The sequence below is a fragment of the Oncorhynchus mykiss genome, chromosome 4 (genome assembly GCF_013265735.2).
Source record: "Oncorhynchus mykiss isolate Arlee chromosome 4, USDA_OmykA_1.1, whole genome shotgun sequence".
NCBI classification, from domain to species: Eukaryota; Metazoa; Chordata; class Actinopteri; order Salmoniformes; family Salmonidae; genus Oncorhynchus; species Oncorhynchus mykiss.
The window spans coordinates 42,935,551-42,956,134 of record NC_048568.1 but is presented as its reverse complement, the minus strand read 5'-3'; the positions used below and the strand labels follow the sequence as shown (position 1 = coordinate 42,956,134).

General features: G+C 46.4%; 1 protein-coding gene across 3 annotated transcripts in view; it reads left to right on the top strand.

Moving 5' to 3' along the window:
* The window catches only part of pinx1 (PIN2 (TERF1) interacting telomerase inhibitor 1), a 71,844-nt gene extending 53,041 nt beyond the window's left edge, over positions 1-18,803 (top strand). For 2 of the 3 annotated variants that reach the window (XM_021601137.2, XM_036976394.1), the window contains exon 7: positions 16,267-18,803. In XM_021601137.2, coding sequence (XP_021456812.2) covers positions 16,267-17,244 — 978 coding nt within the window. In that variant the 3' untranslated portion in view covers positions 17,245-18,803. The remainder of the gene's footprint in view (positions 1-16,266) is intronic. The other variant, XM_036976395.1, reaches the window with a different exon arrangement.
* Positions 18,804-20,584: the final 1,781 nt, after the last annotated feature.

Below are 20,584 nucleotides of genomic sequence, written 5' to 3'. Positions count from 1 at the left end.
AGTCCTGTTCTGTTGTGTCTAACTCACCTACAGTCCTGTTCTGTTGTGTCTAACTCACCTGCAGTCCTGTTCTGTTGTCTACCTCACCTACAGTCCTGTTCTGTTGTCTACCTCACCTACAGTCCTGTTCTGTTGTCTAACTCACCTACAGTCCTGTTCTGTTGTGTCTACCTCACCTACAGTCCTGTTCTGTTGTGTCTAACTCACCTACAGTCCTGTTCTGTTGTGTCTAACTCACCTGCAGTCCTGTTCTGTTGTCTACCTCACCTACAGTCCTGTTCTGTTGTGTCTAACTCACCTACAGTCCTGTTCTGTTGTGTCTAACTCACCTACAGTCCTGTTCTGGTGTGTCTAACTCACCTACAGTCCTGTTCTGTTGTGTCTAACTCACCTACAGTCCTGTTCTGTTGTCTAACTCACCTACAGTCCTGTTCTGTTGTGTCTACCTCACCTACAGTCCTGTTCTGTTGTGTCTAACTCACCTACAGTCCTGTTCTGTTGTCTAACTCACCTACAGTCCTGTTCTGTTGTGTCTAACTCACCTACAGTCCTGTTCTGTTGTGTCTAACTCACCTACAGTCCTGTTATGTTGTCTAACTCACCTACAGTCCTGTTCTGTTGTCTAACTCACCTACAGTCCTGTTCTGTTGTCTAACTCACCTACAGTCCTGTTCTGTTGTGTCTAACTCACCTACAGTCCTGTTCTGTTGTGTCTAACTCACCTACAGTCCTGTTCTGTTGTCTACCTCACCTACAGTCCTGTTCTGTTGTCTACCTCACCTACAGTCCTGTTCTGTTGTCTACCTCACCTACAGTCCTGTTCTGTTGTCTAACTCACCTACAGTCCAGTCCTGTTGTGTCTAACTCACCTACAGTCCTGTTCTGTTGTCTAACTCACCTACAGTCCTGTTCTGTTGTGTCTACCTCACCTACAGTCCTGTTCTGTTGTGTCTAACTCACCTACAGTCCTGTTCTGTTGTGTCTAACTCACCTGCAGTCCTGTTCTGTTGTCTACCTCACCTACAGTCCTGTTCTGTTGTGTCTAACTCACCTACAGTCCTGTTCTGTTGTGTCTACCTCACCTACAGTCCTGTTCTGTTGTCTAACTCACCTACAGTCCTGTTCTGTTGTCTAACTCACCTACAGTCCTGTTCTGTTGTGTCTAACTCACCTACAGTCCTGTTCTGTTGTGTCTAACTCACCTACAGTCCTGTTCTGTTGTCTAACTCACCTACAGTCCTGTTCTGTTGTGTCTAACTCACCTACAGTCCTGTTCTGTTGTCTAACTCACCTACAGTCCTGTTCTGTTGTCTAACTCACCTACAGTCCTGTTCTGTTGTCTAACTCACCTACAGTCCTGTTCTGTTGTCTAACTCACCTACAGTCCTGTTCTGTTGTGTCTACCTCACCTACAGTCCTGTTCTGTTGTCTAACTCACCTACAGTCCTGTTCTGTTGTCTAACTCACCTACAGTCCTGTTCTGTTGTGTCTAACTCACCTGCAGTCCTGTTCTGTTGTCTACCTCACCTACAGTCCTGTTCTGTTGTGTCTACCTCACCTGCAGTCCTGTTCTGTTGTGTCTAACTCACCTACAGTCCTGTTCTGTTGTGTCTAACTCACCTACAGTCCTGTTCTGTTGTCTACCTCACCTACAGTCCTGTTCTGTTGTCTAACTCACCTACAGTCCTGTTCTGTTGTCTACCTCACCTACAGTCCTGTTCTGTTGTGTCTAACTCACCTACAGTCCTGTTCTGTTGTCTAACTCACCTACAGTCCTGTTCTGTTGTGTCTACCTCACCTACAGTCCTGTTCTGTTGTGTCTACCTCACCTACAGTCCTGTTCTGTTGTGTCTACCTCACCTACAGTCCTGTTCTGTTGTGTCTACCTCACCTACAGTCCTGTTCTGTTGTGTCTACCTCACCTACAGTCCTGTTCTGTTGTGTCTAACTCACCTACAGTCCTGTTCTGTTGTCTAACTCACCTACAGTCCTGTTCTGTTGTGTCTAACTCACCTGCAGTCCTGTTCTGTTGTGTCTACCTCACCTACAGTCCTGTTCTGTTGTGTCTACCTCACCTGCAGTCCTGTTCTGTTGTGTCTAACTCACCTACAGTCCTGTTCTGTTGTGTCTACCTCACCTACAGTCCTGTTCTGTTGTGTCTAACTCACCTACAGTCCTGTTCTGTTGTCTAACTCACCTACAGTCCTGTTCTGTTGTGTCTAACTCACCTACAGTCCTGTTCTGTTGTCTACCTCACCTACAGTCCTGTTCTGTTGTGTCTAACTCACCTACAGTCCTGTTCTGTTGTCTACCTCACCTACAGTCCTGTTCTGTTGTGTCTAACTCACCTACAGTCCTGTTCTGTTGTGTCTAACTCACCTACAGTCCTGTTCTGTTGTGTCTACCTCACCTACAGTCCTGTTCTGTTGTCTACCTCACCTACAGTCCTGTTCTGTTGTCTAACTCACCTACAGTCCTGTTCTGTTGTGTCTACCTCACCTACAGTCCTGTTCTGTTGTGTCTAACTCACCTACAGTCCTGTTCTGTTGTGTCTAACTCACCTGCAGTCCTGTTCTGTTGTCTACCTCACCTACAGTCCTGTTCTGTTGTGTCTAACTCACCTACAGTCCTGTTCTGTTGTGTCTAACTCACCTACAGTCCTGTTCTGGTGTGTCTAACTCACCTACAGTCCTGTTCTGTTGTGTCTAACTCACCTACAGTCCTGTTCTGTTGTCTAACTCACCTACAGTCCTGTTCTGTTGTGTCTACCTCACCTACAGTCCTGTTCTGTTGTGTCTAACTCACCTACAGTCCTGTTCTGTTGTCTAACTCACCTACAGTCCTGTTCTGTTGTGTCTAACTCACCTACAGTCCTGTTCTGTTGTGTCTAACTCACCTACAGTCCTGTTATGTTGTCTAACTCACCTACAGTCCTGTTCTGTTGTCTAACTCACCTACAGTCCTGTTCTGTTGTCTAACTCACCTACAGTCCTGTTCTGTTGTGTCTAACTCACCTACAGTCCTGTTCTGTTGTGTCTAACTCACCTACAGTCCTGTTCTGTTGTCTACCTCACCTACAGTCCTGTTCTGTTGTCTACCTCACCTACAGTCCTGTTCTGTTGTCTACCTCACCTACAGTCCTGTTCTGTTGTCTAACTCACCTACAGTCCAGTCCTGTTGTGTCTAACTCACCTACAGTCCTGTTCTGTTGTCTAACTCACCTACAGTCCTGTTCTGTTGTGTCTACCTCACCTACAGTCCTGTTCTGTTGTGTCTAACTCACCTACAGTCCTGTTCTGTTGTGTCTAACTCACCTGCAGTCCTGTTCTGTTGTCTACCTCACCTACAGTCCTGTTCTGTTGTGTCTAACTCACCTACAGTCCTGTTCTGTTGTGTCTACCTCACCTACAGTCCTGTTCTGTTGTCTAACTCACCTACAGTCCTGTTCTGTTGTCTAACTCACCTACAGTCCTGTTCTGTTGTGTCTAACTCACCTACAGTCCTGTTCTGTTGTGTCTAACTCACCTACAGTCCTGTTCTGTTGTCTAACTCACCTACAGTCCTGTTCTGTTGTGTCTAACTCACCTACAGTCCTGTTCTGTTGTCTAACTCACCTACAGTCCTGTTCTGTTGTCTAACTCACCTACAGTCCTGTTCTGTTGTCTAACTCACCTACAGTCCTGTTCTGTTGTCTAACTCACCTACAGTCCTGTTCTGTTGTGTCTACCTCACCTACAGTCCTGTTCTGTTGTCTAACTCACCTACAGTCCTGTTCTGTTGTCTAACTCACCTACAGTCCTGTTCTGTTGTGTCTAACTCACCTGCAGTCCTGTTCTGTTGTCTACCTCACCTACAGTCCTGTTCTGTTGTGTCTACCTCACCTGCAGTCCTGTTCTGTTGTGTCTAACTCACCTACAGTCCTGTTCTGTTGTGTCTAACTCACCTACAGTCCTGTTCTGTTGTCTACCTCACCTACAGTCCTGTTCTGTTGTCTAACTCACCTACAGTCCTGTTCTGTTGTCTACCTCACCTACAGTCCTGTTCTGTTGTGTCTAACTCACCTACAGTCCTGTTCTGTTGTCTAACTCACCTACAGTCCTGTTCTGTTGTGTCTACCTCACCTACAGTCCTGTTCTGTTGTGTCTACCTCACCTACAGTCCTGTTCTGTTGTGTCTACCTCACCTACAGTCCTGTTCTGTTGTGTCTACCTCACCTACAGTCCTGTTCTGTTGTGTCTACCTCACCTACAGTCCTGTTCTGTTGTGTCTAACTCACCTACAGTCCTGTTCTGTTGTCTAACTCACCTACAGTCCTGTTCTGTTGTGTCTAACTCACCTGCAGTCCTGTTCTGTTGTGTCTACCTCACCTACAGTCCTGTTCTGTTGTGTCTACCTCACCTGCAGTCCTGTTCTGTTGTGTCTAACTCACCTACAGTCCTGTTCTGTTGTGTCTACCTCACCTACAGTCCTGTTCTGTTGTGTCTAACTCACCTACAGTCCTGTTCTGTTGTCTAACTCACCTACAGTCCTGTTCTGTTGTGTCTAACTCACCTACAGTCCTGTTCTGTTGTCTACCTCACCTACAGTCCTGTTCTGTTGTGTCTAACTCACCTACAGTCCTGTTCTGTTGTCTACCTCACCTACAGTCCTGTTCTGTTGTGTCTAACTCACCTACAGTCCTGTTCTGTTGTGTCTAACTCACCTACAGTCCTGTTCTGTTGTGTCTACCTCACCTACAGTCCTGTTCTGTTGTCTAACTCACCTACAGTCCTGTTCTGGTGTGTCTAACTCACCTGCAGTCCTGTTCTGTTGTGTCTACCTCACCTACAGTCCTGTTCTGTTGTGTCTACCTCACCTACAGTCCTGTTCTGTTGTGTCTACCTCACCTACAGTCCTGTTCTGTTGTCTAACTCACCTACAGTCCTGTTCTGTTGTGTCTACCTCACCTACAGTCCTGTTCTGTTGTCTAACTCACCTACAGTCCTGTTCTGTTGTGTCTAACTCACCTACAGTCCTGTTCTGTTGTCTAACTCACCTACAGTCCTGTTCTGTTGTGTCTAACTCACCTACAGTCCTGTTCTGTTGTCTAACTCACCTACAGTCCTGTTCTGTTGTCTAACTCTCCTACAGTCCTGTTCTGTTGTCTAACTCACCTACAGTCCTGTTCTGTTGTGTCTACCTCACCTACAGTCATGTTCTGTTGTGTCTAACTCACCTACAGTCCTGTTCTGTTGTCTAACTCACCTACAGTCCTGTTCTGTTGTGTCTAACTCACCTACAGTCCTGTTCTGTTGTGTCTAACTCACCTACAGTCCTGTTATGTTGTGTCTAACTCACCTACAGTCCTGTTCTGTTGTGTCTAACTCACCTACAGTCCTGTTCTGTTGTCTAACTCACCTACAGTCCTGTTCTGTTGTGTCTACCTCACCTACAGTCCTGTTCTGTTGTCTAACTCACCTGCAGTCCTGTTCTGGTGTGTCTAACTCACCTGCAGTCCTGTTCTGTTGTCTAACTCACCTGCAGTCCTGTTCTGTTGTGTCTAACTCACCTACAGTCCTGTTCTGGTGTGTCTAACTCACCTACAGTCCTGTTCTGTTGTCTAACTCACCTACAGTCCTGTTCTGTTGTGTCTAACTCACCTACAGTCCTGTTCTGTTGTGTCTAACTCACCTACAGTCCTGTTCTGTTGTGTCTAACTCACCTACAGTCCTGTTCTGTTGTGTTTAACTCACCTACAGTCCTGTTCTGTTGTGTCTAACTCACCTACAGTCCTGTTCTGTTGTGTCTAACTCACCTACAGTCCTGTTCTGTTGTGTCTAACTCACCTACAGTCCTGTTCTGTTGTGTCTAACTCACCTGCAGTCCTGTTCTGTTGTCTACCTCACCTACAGTCCTGTTCTGTTGTCTACCTCACCTACAGTCCTGTTCTGTTGTCTAACTCACCTACAGTCCTGTTCTGTTGTGTCTAACTCACCTACAGTCCTGTTCTGTTGTCTAACTCACCTACAGTCCTGTTCTGTTGTGTCTAACTCACCTACAGTCCTGTTCTGTTGTGTCTACCTCACCTACAGTCCTGTTCTGTTGTGTCTAACTCACCTACAGTCCTGTTCTGTTGTGTCTAACTCACCTGCAGTCCTGTTCTGTTGTCTACCTCACCTACAGTCCTGTTCTGTTGTGTCTAACTCACCTACAGTCCTGTTCTGTTGTGTCTAACTCACCTACAGTCCTGTTCTGGTGTGTCTAACTCACCTACAGTCCTGTTCTGTTGTGTCTAACTCACCTACAGTCCTGTTCTGTTGTCTAACTCACCTACAGTCCTGTTCTGTTGTGTCTAACTCACCTACAGTCCTGTTCTGTTGTGTCTAACTCACCTACAGTCCTGTTCTGTTGTCTAACTCACCTACAGTCCTGTTCTGTTGTGTCTAACTCACCTACAGTCCTGTTCTGTTGTGTCTAACTCACCTACAGTCCTGTTATGTTGTCTAACTCACCTACAGTCCTGTTCTGTTGTCTAACTCACCTACAGTCCTGTTCTGTTGTCTAACTCACCTACAGTCCTGTTCTGTTGTGTCTAACTCACCTACAGTCCTGTTCTGTTGTGTCTAACTCACCTACAGTCCTGTTCTGTTGTCTACCTCACCTACAGTCCTGTTCTGTTGTCTACCTCACCTACAGTCCTGTTCTGTTGTCTACCTCACCTACAGTCCTGTTCTGTTGTCTAACTCACCTACAGTCCAGTCCTGTTGTGTCTAACTCACCTACAGTCCTGTTCTGTTGTCTAACTCACCTACAGTCCTGTTCTGTTGTGTCTACCTCACCTACAGTCCTGTTCTGTTGTGTCTAACTCACCTACAGTCCTGTTCTGTTGTGTCTAACTCACCTGCAGTCCTGTTCTGTTGTCTACCTCACCTACAGTCCTGTTCTGTTGTGTCTAACTCACCTACAGTCCTGTTCTGTTGTGTCTACCTCACCTACAGTCCTGTTCTGTTGTCTAACTCACCTACAGTCCTGTTCTGTTGTCTAACTCACCTACAGTCCTGTTCTGTTGTGTCTAACTCACCTACAGTCCTGTTCTGTTGTGTCTAACTCACCTACAGTCCTGTTCTGTTGTCTAACTCACCTACAGTCCTGTTCTGTTGTGTCTAACTCACCTACAGTCCTGTTCTGTTGTCTAACTCACCTACAGTCCTGTTCTGTTGTCTAACTCACCTACAGTCCTGTTCTGTTGTGTCTAACTCACCTACAGTCCTGTTCTGTTGTCTAACTCACCTACAGTCCTGTTCTGTTGTCTAACTCACCTACAGTCCTGTTCTGTTGTCTAACTCACCTACAGTCCTGTTCTGTTGTGTCTAACTCACCTGCAGTCCTGTTCTGTTGTCTACCTCACCTACAGTCCTGTTCTGTTGTGTCTACCTCACTTGCAGTCCTGTTCTGTTGTGTCTAACTCACCTACAGTCCTGTTCTGTTGTGTCTAACTCACCTACAGTCCTGTTCTGTTGTCTACCTCACCTACAGTCCTGTTCTGTTGTCTAACTCACCTACAGTCCTGTTCTGTTGTCTACCTCACCTACAGTCCTGTTCTGTTGTCTCTAACTCACCTACAGTCCTGTTCTGTTGTCTAACTCACCTACAGTCCTGTTCTGTTGTGTCTACCTCACCTACAGTCCTGTTCTGTTGTGTCTACCTCACCTACAGTCCTGTTCTGTTGTGTCTACCTCACCTACAGTCCTGTTCTGTTGTGTCTACCTCACCTACAGTCCTGTTCTGTTGTGTCTACCTCACCTACAGTCCTGTTCTGTTGTGTCTAACTCACCTACAGTCCTGTTCTGTTGTCTAACTCACCTACAGTCCTGTTCTGTTGTGTCTAACTCACCTGCAGTCCTGTTCTGTTGTGTCTACCTCACCTACAGTCCTGTTCTGTTGTGTCTACCTCACCTGCAGTCCTGTTCTGTTGTGTCTAACTCACCTACAGTCCTGTTCTGTTGTGTCTACCTCACCTACAGTCCTGTTCTGTTGTGTCTACCTCACCTGCAGTCCTGTTCTGTTGTGTCTAACTCACCTACAGTCCTGTTCTGTTGTGTCTACCTCACCTACAGTCCTGTTCTGTTGTGTCTAACTCACCTACAGTCCTGTTCTGTTGTCTAACTCACCTACAGTCCTGTTCTGTTGTGTCTAACTCACCTACAGTCCTGTTCTGTTGTCTACCTCACCTACAGTCCTGTTCTGTTGTGTCTAACTCACCTACAGTCCTGTTCTGTTGTCTACCTCACCTACAGTCCTGTTCTGTTGTGTCTAACTCACCTACAGTCCTGTTCTGTTGTGTCTAACTCACCTACAGTCCTGTTCTGTTGTGTCTACCTCACCTACAGTCCTGTTCTGTTGTCTAACTCACCTACAGTCCTGTTCTGGTGTGTCTAACTCACCTGCAGTCCTGTTCTGTTGTGTCTACCTCACCTACAGTCCTGTTCTGTTGTGTCTACCTCACCTACAGTCCTGTTCTGTTGTCTAACTCACCTACAGTCCTGTTCTGTTGTGTCTACCTCACCTACAGTCCTGTTCTGTTGTCTAACTCACCTACAGTCCTGTTCTGTTGTGTCTAACTCACCTACAGTCCTGTTCTGTTGTCTAACTCACCTACAGTCCTGTTCTGTTGTCTAACTCACCTACAGTCCTGTTCTGTTGTCTAACTCTCCTACAGTCCTGTTCTGTTGTCTAACTCACCTACAGTCCTGTTCTGTTGTGTCTACCTCACCTACAGTCCTGTTCTGTTGTGTCTAACTCACCTACAGTCCTGTTCTGTTGTCTAACTCACCTACAGTCCTGTTCTGTTGTGTCTAACTCACCTACAGTCCTGTTCTGTTGTGTCTAACTCACCTACAGTCCTGTTATGTTGTGTCTAACTCACCTACAGTCCTGTTCTGTTGTGTCTAACTCACCTACAGTCCTGTTCTGTTGTCTAACTCACCTACAGTCCTGTTCTGTTGTGTCTACCTCACCTACAGTCCTGTTCTGTTGTCTAACTCACCTGCAGTCCTGTTCTGGTGTGTCTAACTCACCTGCAGTCCTGTTCTGTTGTCTAACTCACCTGCAGTCCTGTTCTGTTGTCTAACTCACCTACAGTCCTGTTCTGTTGTCTAACTCACCTGCAGTCCTGTTCTGTTGTGTCTAACTCACCTGCAGTCCTGTTCTGTTGTCTAACTCACCTGCAGTCCTGTTCTGTTGTCTAACTCACCTACAGTCCTGTTCTGTTGTCTACCTCACCTACAGTCCTGTTCTGTTGTCTAACTCACCTACAGTCCTGTTCTGTTGTGTCTAACTCACCTACAGTCCTGTTCTGTTGTGTCTAACTCACCTACAGTCCTGTTCTGTTGTGTCTAACTCACCTACAGTCCTGTTCTGGTGTGTCTAACTCACCTACAGTCCTGTTCTGGTGTGTCTAACTCACCTACAGTCCTGTTCTGTTGTGTCTACCTCACCTACAGTCCTGTTCTGTTGTCTAACTCACCTACAGTCCTGTTCTGTTGTCTAACTCACCTACAGTCCTGTTCTGTTGTGTCTACCTCACCTACAGTCCTGTTCTGTTGTCTACCTCACCTACAGTCCTGTTCTGTTGTCTAACTCACCTACAGTCCTGTTCTGTTGTGTCTAACTCACCTACAGTCCTGTTCTGTTGTGTCTAACTCACCTACAGTCCTGTTCTGTTGTCTAACTCACCTACAGTCCTGTTCTGTTGTGTCTAACTCACCTACAGTCCTGTTCTGTTGTGTCTAACTCACCTACAGTCCTGTTATGTTGTGTCTAACTCACCTACAGTCCTGTTCTGTTGTGTCTAACTCACCTACAGTCCTGTTCTGTTGTCTAACTCACCTACAGTCCTGTTCTGTTGTGTCTACCTCACCTACAGTCCTGTTCTGTTGTCTAACTCACCTGCAGTCCTGTTCTGGTGTGTCTAACTCACCTGCAGTCCTGTTCTGTTGTCTAACTCACCTGCAGTCCTGTTCTGTTGTCTAACTCACCTACAGTCCTGTTCTGTTGTCTAACTCACCTGCAGTCCTGTTCTGTTGTGTCTAACTCACCTGCAGTCCTGTTCTGTTGTCTAACTCACCTGCAGTCCTGTTCTGTTGTCTAACTCACCTACAGTCCTGTTCTGTTGTCTACCTCACCTACAGTCCTGTTCTGTTGTCTAACTCACCTACAGTCCTGTTCTGTTGTGTCTAACTCACCTACAGTCCTGTTCTGTTGTGTCTAACTCACCTACAGTCCTGTTCTGTTGTGTCTAACTCACCTACAGTCCTGTTCTGGTGTGTCTAACTCACCTACAGTCCTGTTCTGGTGTGTCTAACTCACCTACAGTCCTGTTCTGTTGTGTCTACCTCACCTACAGTCCTGTTCTGTTGTCTAACTCACCTACAGTCCTGTTCTGTTGTCTAACTCACCTACAGTCCTGTTCTGTTGTGTCTACCTCACCTACAGTCCTGTTCTGTTGTCTACCTCACCTACAGTCCTGTTCTGTTGTCTAACTCACCTACAGTCCTGTTCTGTTGTGTCTAACTCACCTACAGTCCTGTTCTGTTGTCTAACTCACCTACAGTCCTGTTCTGTTGTGTCTAACTCACCTACAGTCCTGTTCTGTTGTGTCTAACTCACCTACAGTCCTGTTCTGTTGTGTCTAACTCACCTACAGTCCTGTTCTGTTGTGTCTACCTGACCTACAGTCCTGTTCTGTTGTGTCTAACTCACCTACAGTCCTGTTCTGTTGTGTCTAACTCACCTACAGTCCTGTTCTGTTGTCTAACTCACCTACAGTCCTGTTCTGTTGTGTCTAACTCACCTACAGTCCTGTTCTGTTGTGTCTAACTCACCTACAGTCCTGTTCTGTTGTCTAACTCACCTACAGTCCTGTTCTGTTGTGTCTAACTCACCTACAGTCCTGTTCTGTTGTGTCTAACTCACCTACAGTCCTGTTCTGTTGTCTAACTCACCTACAGTCCTGTTCTGTTGTGTCTAACTCACCTACAGTCCTGTTCTGTTGTGTCTAACTCACCTACAGTCCTGTTCTGTTGTCTAACTCACCTGCAGTCCTGTTCTGTTGTGTCTACCTCACCTACAGTCCTGTTCTGTTGTGTCTAACTCACCTACAGTCCTGTTCTGTTGTGTCTAACTCACCTACAGTCCTGTTCTGTTGTCTAACTCACCTACAGTCCTGTTCTGTTGTCTAACTCACCTACAGTCCTGTTCTGTTGTGTCTAACTCACCTGCAGTCCTGTTCTGTTGTCTAACTCACCTGCAGTCCTGTTCTGTTGTCTAACTCACCTACAGTCCTGTTCTGTTGTGTCTAACTCACCTACAGTCCTGTTCTGTTGTGTCTAACTCACCTACAGTCCTGTTCTGTTGTGTCTACCTCACCTACAGTCCTGTTCTGTTGTGTCTAACTCACCTACAGTCCTGTTCTGTTGTGTCTAACTCACCTACAGTCCTGTTCTGTTGTGTCTAACTCACCTACAGTCCTGTTCTGTTGTCTACCTCACCTACAGTCCTGTTATGTTGTGTCTAACTCACCTACAGTCCTGTTCTGTTGTGTCTAACTCACCTACAGTCCTGTTCTGTTGTCTACCTCACCTACAGTCCTGTTATGTTGTGTCTAACTCACCTACAGTCCTGTTCTGTTGTCTAACTCACCTGCAGTCCTGTTCTGTTGTGTCTAACTCACCTACAGTCCTGTTCTGTTGTCTAACTCACCTACAGTCCTGTTCTGTTGTGTCTAACTCACCTACAGTCCTGTTCTGTTGTGTCTAACTCACCTGCAGTCCTGTTCTGTTGTCTAACTCACCTACAGTCCTGTTCTGTTGTGTCTAACTCTCCTACAGTCCTGTTCTGTTGTGTCTAACTCTCCTACAGTCCTGTTCTGTTGTCTAACTCACCTACAGTCCTGTTCTGTTGTGTCTAACTCACCTACAGTCCTGTTCTGTTGTGTCTAACTCACCTACAGTCCTGTTCTGTTGTCTAACTCACCTACAGTCCTGTTCTGTTGTCTAACTCACCTACAGTCCTGTTCTGTTGTGTCTAACTCACCTACAGTCCTGTTATGGTGTGTCTACCTCACCTACAGTCCTGTTCTGTTGTCTAACTCACCTACAGTCCTGTTCTGTTGTGTCTAACTCACCTACAGTCCTGTTCTGTTGTGTCTAACTCACCTACAGTCCTGTTCTGTTGTGTCTAACTCACCTACAGTCCTGTTCTGTTGTATATACGTCGAGGGGTTTGAATACTTTCTGAAGGTTCTGTCACTCTACAATTTACAATATCATTTAAAAAGAAAGTACCTATTTCAAACGTATTTCCCATAAACGCAGGTATTTTATCAACATTTTGAGTTCTACCATAATATTTGTTGTAATATTTATTCTGTCTTTTCTAGTGGATGATATTGAAACAATTGTAACCAGCTCTTTATTGTGGCAGGGTAGCCTAGTGGTTAGAGTGTAGAGGCGGCAGGGTAGCCTAGTGGTTAGAGTGTGGAGGCGGCAGGGTAGCCTAGTGGTTAGAGTGTGGAGGCGGCAGGGTAGCCTAGTGGTTAGAGTGTGGAGGCGGCAGGGTAGCCTAGTGGTTAGAGTGTGGAGGCGGCAGGGTAGCCTAGTGGTTAGAGTGGAGAGGGGGCAGGGTAGCCTAGTGGTTAGAGTGGAGGGGCGGCAGGGTAGCCTAGTGGTTAGAGTGGAGAGGCGGCAGGGTAGCCTAGTGGTTAGAGTGGAGGGGCGGCAGGGTAGCCTAGTGGTTAGAGTGTGGAGGCGGCAGGGTAGCCTAGTGGTTAGAGTGTGGAGGCGGCAGGGTAGCCTAGTGGTTAGAGTGTAGAGGTGGCAGGTAGCCTAGTGGTTAGAGTGTGGAGGCGGCAGGGTAGCCTAGTGGTTAGAGTGTGGAGGCGGCAGGGTAGCCTAGTGGTTAGAGTGGAGAGGCGGCAGGGTAGCCTAGTGGTTAGAGTGGAGAGGGGGCAGGGTAGCCTAGTGGTTAAAGTGTAGAGGCGGCAGGGTAGCCTAGTGGTTAGAGTGTAGAGGCGGCAGGGTAGCCTAGTGGTTAGAGTGTAGAGGGGGCAGGGTAGCCTAGTGGTTAGAGTGTAGAGGCGGCAGGGTAGCCTAGTGGTTAGAGTGTAGAGGCGGCAGGGTAGCCTAGTGGTTAGAGTGTAGAGGCGGCAGGGTAGCCTAGTGGTTAGAGTGTAGAGGCGGCAGGGAAGCCTAGTGGTTAGAGTGTAGAGGCGGCAGGGTAGCCGAGTGGTTAGAGTGTAGAGTCGGCAGGGTAGCCTAGTGGTTAGAGTGTAGAGGCGGCAGGGAAGCCTAGTGGTTAGAGTGTGGAGGCGGCAGGGTAGCCTATTGGTTAGAGTGTAGAGGCGGCAGGGTAGCCTATTGGTTAGAGTGTAGAGGCGGCAGGGAAGCCTAGTGGTTAGAGTGTGGAGGCGGCAGGGTAGCCTATTGGTTAGAGTGTAGAGGCGGCAGGGAAGCCTAGTGGTTAGAGTGGAGAGGCGGCAGGGTAGCATAGTGGTTAGAGTGGAGAGGCGGCAGGGTAGCCTATTGGTTAGAGTGTAGAGGCGGCAGGGAAGCCTAGTGGTTAGAGTGTAGAGGCGGCAGGGTAGCCTAGTGGTTAGAGTGGAGAGGCGGCAGGGTAGCCTAGTGGTTAGAGTGGAGAGGCGGCAGGGTAGCATAGTGGTTAGAGCGTTGGACTAGTAACCGAAAGGTTGCAAGTTCGAATCCCTGAGCTGACAAGGTACAAATCTATCATTCTGCCCCTGAACAGGCAGTTAACCCACTGTTCCCTAGGCCGTCATTGAAAATAAGAATTTGTTCTTAACTGACTTGCCTAGTTAAATAAAGATAAAATAAATAAAATTGCATGTTTGAGAAAGAGAGATACTTTGAACAAGGAATCGGCGTTTCTTAGTAATCTACTGGAGAATCGTTTTGGTTTGAAGTGGGACTTTTGTATAGGGTGAAGCTTTAAGTGAGAGGTTTAATGATTTTAAATATTTAATCATCTCAGGACTCATCCCGATTTACATAATATCAAAATACCAACCCCCCAAAAAAAATCAAACATCCCATTGTTCAGCTCAAATCATTTATTTGTTTTTGTCCGTTGGATCAATGTATACGTCCTCAGAACACTACCCTCCCTTTCCTGTGTGGGATAGTATCGACCATAATCTGTGTTCTGGTTGGTCGAGGACAGAGATTAATGACCAGTAGAATGCTTGCTTTAATCCCATGTGGCCTAACCAAGAGGTATCTGTAAATCTTGCAATATTCCCGAATTGCTTAAGTTAACCAGCTGCATGAACAAAGAGCGAAGAAAGAAAAAATAACCATACTGGCCTTGTACCCTATATAGTGCACCAGGTTCTGGTCAAAAGTAGTACACTATTTAGGGAATAGGGTGCTATTTGGGATTGAGACACGGATAATATATATTGCTGTATGTATATGAATACATTAACATAAGGGAGTGAAGCTGACTTCAGAGCCAGAGGAAATGGGAATGTCATTCCCCCCCCCCCCCCCCCCCCCCTGCAAATATCAGAGGAGAAAGAACCCTGTGAGGTTACAAAACATTAGGAACACCTTTCTGATATTGCGTTGCCCTCCAGGACAGACTCAATTCGTCAGGGGACTTCTATAAGGTGTCAAACGTTCCACTGGGGTAGTGGCCCATCGTTGACTCGAATGCTTCTCGCAGTTGTGTCCCATTGGATGGATGTACTTTAGGTTGTGTCCCATTGGCTGGATGTACTTTAGGTTGTGTCCCATTGGCTGGATGTACTTTAGGTTGTGTCCCATTGGCTGGATGTACTTTAGGTTGTGTCCCATTGGCTGGATGTACTTTAGGTTGTGTCCCATTGGCTGGATGTACTTTAGGTTGTGTCCCATTGGCTGGATGTACTTTAGGTTGTGTCCCATTGGATGGATGTACTTTAGGTTGTGTCCCATTGGCTGGATGTACTTTAGGTTGTGTCCCATTGGCTGGATGTACTTTAGGTTGTGTCCCATTGGCTGGATGTACTTTAGGTTGTGTCCCATTGGCTGGATGTACTTCAGGTTGTGTCCCATTGGCTGGATGTACTTTAGGTTGTGTCCCATTGGCTGGATGTACTTTAGGTTGTGTCCCATTGGCTGAATGTACTTTAGGTTGTGTCCCATTGGCTGGATGTACTTCAGGTTGTGGACCATTCTTGATACAAACGGGAAACAGTTGATTGTGTAAACCCTAGGAGAGGTGCAGTTCTCGACACACTCAAACCGGTGTGCCTGGCACCTACCATAGACGGGGTGCAAAGACTCCCTTAGCAACTCCCTTAGCAACACCAAAAAAAAAACTTGTCTTCTAATTGAAACCAATAGAAGCCGAAAGCTTCAGGGAACTATACTGTCAAGATCTCACATTCTCTATTTTATTTGTGTTGTACACTGGTGAGCTGTTCTGAAAGCCCAACAGTGCTGCAATGTGACGATGTCACTGGGACATGTACAGAAGACCAGTTCATTGACCGTCAGTGGTTGTGGAGGTGAGATGTAGAGACTGGGGAGGTGTTGACTGTTTTAAAGGGTCAGTGCAGACAAACACTTGTTTTTTTTCCCCCCCTGTTTAAAAATATACATATATTTCCACCCGGAGGTTGAAAACAACACTTTGAAATTGTGGAAATTATTGTCAGGGCCTTTTTAGTGTAAGAGCTTTTTTGGTGGGGTGGGAAAAGGTTGTAATTTCAGCCTGGGCAGGTGGGATGGAGTTTTTGGACCAGAGCATGACATCACAATCGGATTATTCTGACCAATGAATGACCAGTCATCTTTAATTTGCATATGACGGGTGGTAGTTACTAGAACAGTTGTATTCAAACATTTTTTAATTCTAATGACCCCCCCCCCCCCCCCCCCCCCATTTCACTTCAACAAATAACTTATGTTTTCATCTCGTCAAAATGAAGAGTCTGCTTTTAGAGTCTACACAATGCTATCCGCCAATCAGGGCCGTGTATGTAAATATATTTACATTTGTGTCAACACTCTCACCCAATCAGACCTGAGCATTTAATGGCAAAAGGTGGCTCAGGGGAAATCTATTATTACAAGTATATATTTATTTGTTATTTTTCATGAAATAAATGCACACAGTGATTTTATTAGACATACCAGTGATTATGTAAAGTGGTAGACAGTAGGGGGACATAAAACTATTCTTACTTTTACATTTCTAATGTGTTTCTATATGTCTCTGTATCTGTAGGAGAGCAGTGGGCCAGACTCCCAGGGAATGAACGAGAAGGAGACCAGGGCAGTTACAGCACCAGCTACAAAGGTTACGACCCCTGAACCTGATGTAGAGGCCATCACCAAGACAGTCACCAGCAACCTCTCCATGCAGGAGTACTTTGCCCAGCGGATGGCTCAGCTGAAAAGGGGTCGTGGCGAGGCTCCCACTGCAACCTCATCACCAGAGACCAGTGATACGCAGCAAGTCCCGGCTGATTTTGTCCCTGACCACACAGAGGAACTCACGTCAAAGAAGAAGAAGAAGAAGAAGAGGAGAAAGAGAGAGAGGGAAGAGGATGACGTGGTGGTGGTGAAGGAAGAGTGTGTCGTAGATCCCGTGTCGGAGGGGCGCGAGAAGAAGAGAAAGGGGGAGAGGGAAGAGGATGACGTGGTGGTGATGAAGGAAGAGTGTGTCGTAGCTCCCGTGTCAGAGGGGCGCGAGAAGAAGAGAAAGGGGGAGAGGGAAGAGGATGACGTGGTGGTGGTGAAGCAAGAGTGTGTCGTAGCTCCCGTGTCGGAGGGGCGCGAGAAGAAGAGAAAGGGGGAGAGGGAAGAGGATGACGTGGTGGTGGTGAAGGAAGAGTGTGTCGTAGCTCCCGTGTCGGAGGGGCGCGAGAAGAAGAGAAAGGGGGAGAGGGAAGAGGATGACGTGGTGGTGGTGGTGAAGGAAGAGTGTGTCGTAGCTCCCGTGTCGGAGGGGCGCGAGAAGAAGAGACAGAGAAAGCGGGCGGAGAAAGAGGTGTTGGCTGAAGACTGCAGCGCCACCACTGGCGTGGAGCAGAACTACCAGGACCGCCAAATAGTAGACTTAACAACGGAGTGTGAGGTTGTAAATAAGAAATGGGGGGAGGAGGTGGTTGTCGTGGAGGATGAGGTGATCGCGGTAAAAGAGAAGAAATCTAAAAAGGACAAGAAGAAGAAGAAGAAGAGAACAGATCTACATTCTTTGTAGAACTATTAGAACCGTCTTCTCTTGAACGGTCGTCTCAAATGGCACCCTAATCCCTTTGTAGTGCACTACTCCCATATGGCTCTGATACAAAGTAGTGCACTATATATTATTATAGAGAGAGAATAGGGTGCCGTTTGGGATGCACAATAGTCCTCGGGTTTCTGTGTTACAGTACAGTAGGCCTCTGTTCATACATGAAAGAACTGGGTCTATGCACAGAGTGATTCTCATCGGGTAGTTTTGGACTGAATATCTGCTGTAAAGAATCTAGGTGGTCCTACGTTTCTGGAGCCATTCAGGATGAGTTTGGTGCTTTCCCAGAGATACACTTTTAGAATGATCATTGTGACTCTATGTTCTCTGGATGCCCCCTGTAGTCTCCCTGTAGTCTCTGCCTTCTGTAGTCTCCCTAAAGTCTCCCTGTAGTCTCTGCCCCCTGTAGTCTCCCTGTAGTCTCCCTGTGGTCTCCCTGTGGTCTCTGCTCCCTGTAGTCTCCCTGTAGTCTCTGCTCCCTGTAGTCTCCCCGTAGTCTCTGCTCCCTGTAGTCTCCCCGTAGTCTCCCCGTAGTCTCCCTGTAGTCTCCCTGTAGTCTCCCCGTAGTCTCTGCTCCCCGTAGTCTCCCTGTAGTCTCCCTAAAGTCTCCCTGTAGTCTCTGCCCCCTGTAGTCTCCCTGTAGTCTCCCTGTGGTCTCTGCTCCCTGTAGTCTCTGCTCCCTGTAGTCTCCCCGTAGTCTCTGCTCCCTGTAGTCTCCCCGTAGTCTCCCTGTAGTCTCCCTGTAGTCTCCCCATAGTCTCTGCTCCCTGTAGTCTCCCTGTAGTCTCCCTAAAGTCTCCCTGTAGTCTCTGCCCCCTGTAGTCTCCCAGTAGTCTCCCTGTAGTCTCTGCTCCCTGTAGTCTCCCTAAAGTCTCCCTGTAGTCTGTGTATGATGATCTTTGATGAATTGGTATTAGACAGCCATTCTAAAACAGGATCGGGGGCGAATTCTAAAACAGGACAGGGGGCCATTCTAAAACGGGACAGGGGGCCATTCTAAAACGGGACAGGGGGCCATTCTAAAACGGGACAGGGGGCCATTCTAAAACAGGACAGGGGGCCATTCTAAAACAGGACAGGGGGCCATTCTAAAACGGGACAGGGGGCCATTCTAAAACAGGACAGGGGGCCATTCTAAAACAGGACAGGGGGCCATTCTAAAACAGGACAGGGGGTCTTGTAGAAATGAATTGATGTGTGTTTGATTTCATAATAACGTGTTCTCTTTTTAATCAGATGAAATCAAGCTGTCAATGTTCCCGATCAATAAATCAAACTCAAATGAAAACTGTTTTTTTTTTATTTATTTTTTATCTGTTGAAGAATTTCTAGATTGGCTTTTTGCCAATCAATCTGACATGAAATACATCCAGAACCTAGGACATTAACGTATGTATGTAGTGTTTCTACTGATTTCTCTGAAACTCCAATCACCTTATCAATCCATGAACTGCCTCGTCTCGTGTTTATATTGATCCGCTACAGTTGTCTTTCAGTTGGCTACTAAAATAAATAGTTTAAACACGTGTCAGGGTGTAACTTGTTGAACAGGACATGACTTGTCTATATGTACACTACCGTGACAAAAGTTTGGGGATCACTTAGAAATGTCCTTGTTTTCCATGAAAACATACATGAAATGAGTTGCAAAATGAACAGGAAATATAGTGAAGACGTTGACATGGTTATAAATAATGATTTTTAATTGAAATAATAATTGTGTCCTTCAAACGTTTGCTTTCATCAAATTACAGCCTTGCAGACCTTTGGTGTTCTAGTTGTCAATTTGTTGAGGTAATCTGAAGAGATTTCACCCCATGCATCCTGAAGCCCCTCCCACAAGTTGGACTGGCTTGATGGGCAAGCTGCTCCCACAACAGATCAATAGGGTTGAGATCCGGTGACTGTGCTGGCCACTCCATTATAGACAGAATACCAGCTGACTGCTTCTTCCCTAAATAGTTCTTGCATAGTTTGGAGCTGTGCTTTGGGTCATTGTCCTGTTGTAGGAAGAAATTGGCTCCAATTAAGCGCCGTCCACAGGGCATGTCATGGCGTTGAAAAATGGAGTGATAGCCTTCCTTCTTCAAGATCCCTTTGACCCTGAACAAATCTCCCACTTTACCACCACCAAAGCACCCCCAGACCATCACCCCCAGACCATCACATTGCCTCCACCATGTTGGTGGTGTCAAGAACTCATCCAGCATCTTTTCATTTTTTCTGTGTCACGAATGTTCTTCTTTGTGATCTGAACACCTCAAACTTAGATTTGTCTGTCCATAACACTTTTTTTCCCAATCTTCCTCTGTCCAGTGTCTGTGTTCTTTTGCCCATCTTAATATTTTCATTTTATTGGCCAGTCTGAGATATGGCTTTTTCTTTGCAACTCTGCCTATAAGGCCATCGTCCCGGAGTCGCCTCTTCACTGTTGACATTGAGACTGGTGTTTTGCGGGTACTATTTAATGAAGCTGCTAGTTGAGGACTTGTGAGGCGTCTGTATCTCAAAATAGACACTCTAATGTCCTTGTCCTCTTGCTCAGTTGTGCACCGGGGCCTCCCACTCTTTCTATTCTGGTTAGGGCCAGTTTGCGCTGTTCTGTGAAGGGAGTAGTACACAGCGTTGTACCAGATCTTCAGTTTATTTGAAATTTCTCGCATGGAATAGCCTTCATTTCTCAGAACAAGAATAGACTGACGAGTTTCAGAAGAAAGTTATTTATTTCTGGCCATTTTAAGCCTGTAATCGAACCCACAAATGCTGATGCTCCAGATACTCAACTAGTCTAAAGAAGGCCAGTTTTATTGCTTCTTTAATGAGCACAACAGTTTTCAGCTGTGCTAACATAATTGCACAAGGGTTTTCTAATGATCAATTAACCTTTTTAAAATAATAAACTTGGATTAGCTAACACAACGTGCCATTGGAACATAGGAGTGATGGTTGCTGATAATGGACCTCTGTTCATCTATGTAGATATTCCATTAAAAATCAGCCGTTTCACTGCGGTCTGTGTTTGTCTAGTCGTTGAAACAACAGGCGTCATCAATAGCTACCCGTAACGATCTACCCGTAACGATCTACCCGTAACAATCTACCCTTAATCATCTACCCTTAATCATCTACCGTAACGATCTACCCGTAACTATCTACCCTTAATCATCTACCGTAACGATCTACCCGTAACGATCTACCCGTGACAATCTACCGTAACGATCTACCTGTAATCATCTACCCGTAACGATCTACCCGTAACGATCTACCCGTAATCATCTACTCGTAACGATCTACCCGTAACGATCTA